The 6758-nt window shown below is 31.4% G+C and overlaps 1 protein-coding gene across 1 annotated transcript; it reads right to left on the bottom strand.

Annotated features, from left to right (window-relative positions):
* Positions 1 to 826: 826 nt before the first annotated feature.
* P5CS1 (delta1-pyrroline-5-carboxylate synthase 1) lies at positions 827 to 5935 on the bottom strand. Its single transcript, XM_079012787.1, has 19 exons — positions 5719 to 5935; positions 5239 to 5310; positions 5050 to 5153; positions 4709 to 4973; positions 4344 to 4621; positions 4105 to 4255; positions 3853 to 4017; positions 3684 to 3761; positions 3487 to 3576; positions 3035 to 3121; positions 2838 to 2924; positions 2649 to 2745; positions 2470 to 2573; positions 2302 to 2377; positions 1982 to 2132; positions 1818 to 1886; positions 1644 to 1710; positions 1455 to 1525; positions 827 to 1366 (listed from the first exon to the last, which is right to left on the bottom strand). Exons 1-19 carry the CDS (start codon positions 5776 to 5778, stop codon positions 1285 to 1287), a joined length of 2154 nt encoding a protein of 717 aa, XP_078868913.1. The 5' UTR covers positions 5779 to 5935; the 3' UTR covers positions 827 to 1284.
* Positions 5936 to 6758: the final 823 nt, after the last annotated feature.

Here is a 6758-nt window from a genome sequence, read left to right as displayed (position 1 = left end):
AATAGGACAAGATGTGCAGAACCTCTTGGCCTTGAACAAGTTGGACGAGGTTCTTGATGCAAGGATATGTGAAAAAAATGAACTTTAAGTAGTTTATATATATATATATATATATATATATATATATATATATATATATATATATATATATATATATATATATATATATATATATATATATATGTTGAATCTTCAACATAACAAACTTTATCATTAGTAACGAAATTAAGCCAAAGACATTAAAATATAAATGTCAATCATGAATATTGTGTGTGAGAGAGAGAAAGAGAGATGTTTAATTCAACAAAATAATGACAATATGTACAAAACATGGTATTTTATGTACAATTTGTTAAGCTTAATGGTAATATGTACAAAAATTAAGTTTAATGATATTTTTTATACAAAGAGCAAAGGTTATTACTCTTTGTAGTTATTTCCCCATTCTAACGGTTGTCTAAGTCAACAAAAAAAACACGAAATCAACATCAAAACCCTTATTACTGGTAATAATAGTATATTTTGTATAATTTTAAAATTAATGGTAGTATGTGCAAAAATTAAATCTAATCGTATTTTTTGTACAAAGAGCAAAGTTTTTTACCCTTCTAAGTCATTTTTTCTTATAAAAAAAATAAATTTTGTACTTTAGATGGTTAAATCTTATATAAAATGGTAAAATGATATGTTTGTTACACTGAATGATTAACAAGAAAAAACATATCGAATAAATATAGCATTTGTTAGCCTGACAATAACAACATAAGAAGTGGTACATTACATACATTGTATATATGCGAATTTGTGGTCTGTGAAAACACTAGGCTTGATCTAATGACCATAAATCTGAAACTACAATAATGAATAATGTAATGTAGCAAAAGTATTATTTTGATTACATGGACACCTAAATCTTGTTCCCCTCCCCTCCTCTCCAATCTCTCCACATCCCAAAAACAAATAAAAAATACGGAGTAATTTATTAAATAAAAATAGTTCAGTCAACAGTCACCGGCCTGGTTCGCTTATACGTCACGAACACATAAAAAGCCGGTGCTGTCAAATGTAATTGTACAACATTCTAGTAATTTTGTTTTTCTGAGGACAAATATACCCATCATCATCATCATCACCACCATCATCATCATCACCATCATCATTTCCATGTTGTTGCTACCTTCATTTCACACTTGATAGATAACAATTAGCACACACGTGGCTCAGGCAACAAAAATCATCCACAAGTAGCTGCTCGCCATTCAAGGTTTGACTGGAGCACTAATTTTAAGCTTGCTGGGTAAGATCCTTGTGCGTATACACAACCCCTTTATCATTGTCCACCACTTGTCCACTTCCTCGCGCAATCCTAAATAAATCCGTTAATCAAATTATTATTATTATATAATATAATGTCTGCTTTTTTTCTAAAAAAAAAAATAAATTATAAATTATACCATCGCGTTGTTAGCAATCCTTCAACTCCTACGGGCCCACGAGCATGGATCCTGCTAGTACTTATACCAACCTGTCATGTCATATCATGAATCAAAGACAAAACATTGATATCTCTCTTCTGTGTAAAAGACATAAATGCCCTCCTCATCCTTAACAGCGAAAAAGAAAAAATGAAATAAATATGATACCTCTGCACCAAGACCAAAACGAAATCCATCACTAAATCTTGTGCTTGCATTATGAAACACAGCAGCACTGCAAAATAAATAAATAAATAAAGATTAGCATGATGTGAAGAATAAACCTCTAATAATAATTTTAAAAAAAAATGAAACAAGACATTAATTATAAGTATATATAACCTGTCAACTAAGCGCAGAAATATGTTTGCAGCTTCCATGTCTTCTGTTACAATGCAATCCGTATGCGCACTACAATACAAAACAAGTAAGTGTCAATAAACATGTAATTATGTAATAAAATAAAATACCCAAATTCAAATACAATACAATGAATACATATATACCTTCCATGCTTGTGTATATGATCAATGGCAGCATGCACATCATCAACAATTTCAATAGTGCATGACATTGAGCTGTACTCATGATGAAATGATGGTGCTTGTGGAAGATTAAGCAAAGAACATGCCTTTGGACCACCATTTATACTCACACCTAAAACCAAATACATCAACGTCTTTTTAAAAATTTCCATCTCATCTACCTACTCTTTTTCCTTTTCACAAATATAGTCAATCTGCTTTACTTTTTAATATTCATAATACCAATGTGTACCATGTTGCCGTGATTTGTTAAAACTTGTAAAAAAGAGAAAAAATCATGCCTTTGGTTTGAAGTTCAATGAGAAGCTCGTTAACACCACCATTCTGCAGCAACTCCTCATGAACAAGAAGAGTTTCCTGGTAATAAAAAGCATATTAAATAAATAAAGCAATGAAAATCTGTTTTATTTGCACAACATAACATATGTTAAGAAAGATAGACAAAATACCATAGCGTTACAGGCTGCTGGGTAATCTGTTTTTGCATCCAAAACTATGTTTTTTGCTTTTTCCATGTCAGCAGATTTGTCAACATAGACATGACAAATTCCATCTAGCAAGTAAAAAAAGCAAAATTACTGAATTGTCCTCATACATTTTTTTAATTTACAGAGAGCATAAATCTTACCAGCATGACCAAGAACAGGTATTAGTGTTGCAGACTTTATCTGAGAAACCAGTTCATTGCTGCCTCTTGGAATCACAAGATCGATGACATCATCAAGCTGCATCAGAATTTTAAATTCTCATTTTACTGGTTTTTTTTTTAAAATAAAAGAATAAAATTTTGAACATTGAGATTAATAAAACAAAGAACCTTGAGTAATTCAGGAATTTCTTCTCTAGAAGTCACGAGACCGATTAACCCTTTACCAACTGTGTCTGGGATACATTGAGTGATAATCTATTTTTTGGAAAATGGATAAAAAATAAAATCAATAAACTGAAAAGCTATGAGAATTTCATTTATATGAATTGATTAATTTAAAAAAAATAAAAAATAAAAAAGTTGACCTTGTGCAAGATTGCATTAGACCGTTTTGCTTCCTTTCCTCCTTTTAACAAGAGCCCATTCCCAGTTCTGATGGCCAATGATGCTATCTGTTCACATCAAAGGAAGATTTATGATGCACATGATTTAAAAAAAAAAAAAAAGAATATTACTTTTTGGTCCCTGAGTATAGATGCTTTGTGCAGTTTTGCTCCCAAATAAGTTTTCTCTAGCAATTTTGGTCCCAAATTTGTGGTTTTTGTAACGTTTTTGGTCCTTGCTCCAAGTAAAATGACTATATTTAGCAACCAAAAACAGTCATTTTACTTGGAACAGGGACCAAAACGTTACAAGAACCTCAAATAAGGACCAAAATTACAAGAGAAAACTTTGGGGGACCAAAATTGCAACAATCATCTATACTGAGGGACCAAAAATGTAATATACTCTAATTTTTTTTTTTCAATGTGTATACCTGAACTAGTGCTTCAGGTCGAGACTCAAAGATAACAAGTAGGACACCCAAGGGAGATGACATTTTCTCTAAGATGAATCCATCTGACAGCTGGATGTAACAATTATTATTAAAGAAAACAATAATACATGTCATTTAATTTAAAAAAAAAAAAAAAAAAAAAAAAAAAAGCAAACAACAGTTGTTTCATTTCTTACCTCTGTTCTCTTTAATACTTGACCAATTGGTTCTTCCATTTTTGCAATCACACGAATTGCTTTTGCAAGACTAGAGACCTATAACATATGACAAAAACAAAATTCAAAGAATAAAAAAAAAAAAGAAATCTAAACCAATAAAAACCATAAACTTGAAAACATGACTTGCCTTCCCAGGTTTAAGAGCCAACCGAGATACTAATGATGATTCATATCCATCATCTTGTGCAGTTGCCACATCAGCTTCATTTTCATGTAAAATCATTTTCTCATTTGCTTCCAGTGCATCAGCTATAGCTAGTAGAATTTTACACCTCTCTTCTGCAGGCATAGCCTGCATTAACATTTTTACTAATGAGTAACATTTTGTAGATCAAATTATTAATAATCATGGAATTAGAAAATGTAATCATATTCATACCTGAAGGAGTCTAGAACTTTCTCTTGCAGCAACTGCCATTTCACGTGCATTTAACTCCCCACTTGGGATCCATGTATGAGCATCTCTGTGGAATAGTGTACCAATGCGTTGTCCTCTAAGAACTTTTACAATATTGTCCCCAGCAAAGCCACTTCAAGTTTAATAAAAGACATCATATGTTAATTTAAATTAATTATGGTATTAAAGAATTTAAAGCAATGTCAAATCTGAGAGAATACCTGGTGATGACAACAGGGATGCCAGCTTGTGAAGCATAAACTGCAGCTTTTACTTTAGCAGTCATACCACCTCTTCCTAGCCTAGACTTATCACCAAAAGTAATTGTATTCTCCAGTTTTTCCTTGATGTATGTATAAATCAGCTTTGATTGAGGATCACTAGGAGGCCCACTATAAAGCCCATCTACATCACTTAACAGCACAAGAAGATCAGCTTTCAACTCCAAAGCCAGTAAAGCTGCAAGGCTGTCATTATCCCAGAATATACCAGAAGAATCCTGTAAAAATTTACAGGTGATAAATAACAGATACACATGTATAATGTGTTATGTAGTATACAGATAGAAAAATCAAGCAAGATGTACCTCATATGGAGCTCTGCGGGTGCTAATGGAATCATTCTCATTGAATACAGGAATGACTTTTAAAGATAACAAAGAATCCACGGTTTCAGTAAGTTGTTTCCTAAATTCTGAACTCCTAAAGTCATTATCAGTCACGAGAAGCTGAGCTGAAGTCACATCCAGCTGGCTAAACAGTGTATCATAAAGTGCCATAAGACCATTTTGTCCAACAGCTGCACATGCCTTTCCATCAAGCTCAGCTTGTGGTTTCTGCAGATCCGCAAAGCTTCAAAACAAGAAAAATCATCAGTCATCAAAAATCTATTTAAATTAACAAAAACTATGAGTTTGTTACAGTTTACCTGCTGTTGATTAGTTTCCTGTATCTAAGCCTTTGTCTACCAGCTCCAACAGCACCAGATGACACCAAGATAACCTCAAATCCTTGAGAATTTAGTGCTTGGATCTGTAATTAAGAGATAACTATCATTATGAGCATTCAAGGCATGTCAATTTTGTTTGCGATTTTGTGTTTTGTGATAATAATTGACCTGCTCGCAAAGTGCTCCTAATCTTCCCAGAGCAAGTCTTCCATCATCTCGAGTGACAACAGCTGTCCCAACCTAATAAATCCAAAAGATACTATTAGAAAAAGAAAAATCTAGAACACACATGAACAGGGCTCAGATGGTAAAATTAACTGCGTGATTCCAGTACAGTTTCCATCTCAATTCACTATCCAACACTACAAAATCCTACTACCAGTGGTAGAATTAAACCCTTGCAGAAACAAAATAGAAAATAACGAAGAACACAACACGCCGTTCAATTTCCAATCAACAGAATCAAAACTATGCATGATCAAACACGCACAAAATCAACCAAACAAATAAAAGTTATAAAAACAAAAATCCAAAATTCAGGAATGCCGCATGCAATACCGGAAATTAGATAATTTGGGGATCAAAGTAACAAAAAAAAGCTGGAACTAGTAATCCATACGATTAAACTGAGTGTAATCAACAATTCACCTTGATAACGATACGCTTAACATCTTTAAGAAATCCGCGAGTTGGATCGATTGCGTCCATTGTTGAAAGCTTAAAGTGTGTGTGTATGTATCTCTGTGTGTGTGTGATTTGGCGCCTGTCTTCTTCGACGAATGAGATAACGACGAGGAAACTCGTTTACGACTCTAATCGTAGGGTTCCACTTCCATCTGATTCTGCAGTAATGATTTATCCGCGTATATATATAGTATATACACATGCAAATCGACATTTCGATCAGTCTGGTTTTTGTTTTCTAACAGTTTTGGTCACTCAATTTCCATTTCTCACATTTTAATCCATCGGTTTATCTTTTATTTTTTACAAACCTTAGTCGTCAATCAGCAGGTTTAGTTTATATATATATATATATATATATATATATATATATATATATATATATATATATATATATATATATATATATATATATATATATATATATATATATATATATATAGGTTCAAATGTTTTCACTATCTATTGTGTGTCTGTATGATTGATTCTGGACCAATCATTTTAGTTATTTTAAGAAAAATAATTAATGTTTATTAAATGTTGAAGATGTAATTAATACCTATTATATCTTTAACATGTAATATGTATTAATTCCTTTCTTAAAATAACTAAAATGATTGGTCCAGAATCAGTCATACATACACACAATAGATAGTGAAAACAAAATAACTTAACCCTATATATATATATATATATATATATATATATATATATATATATATATATATATATATATATATTATTTCTATTCTAACATTTCAAGTTCCTTAATTTTGTTCTATGCTAAATATCCAAAATCACTATTTTCACCATTTTGTGTGAAATTACAATTTCTTTCATATTTGCTCTTTGAGTTTCATCTAATAATACTATAATTATATAAGTCCAAATATTTTTTTTTTGTAATGGTCATACTTAACTTTAATTTCCTTGTTAATAGTGTAAAATGACTAAATAGTCCTTTTGACCATTTTACCCTTATTACAACTTTTTATATTTTTACA

The sequence above is a fragment of the Lactuca serriola genome, chromosome 8 (assembly GCF_051521515.1).
Source record: "Lactuca serriola cultivar US96UC23 chromosome 8, Lser_US96UC23_V15, whole genome shotgun sequence".
In the NCBI taxonomy this organism is placed as follows: domain Eukaryota; kingdom Viridiplantae; phylum Streptophyta; class Magnoliopsida; order Asterales; family Asteraceae; genus Lactuca; species Lactuca serriola.
Note: the sequence above shows the minus strand (reverse complement) of the source record. Positions and strands in the feature narration are given on the sequence as shown.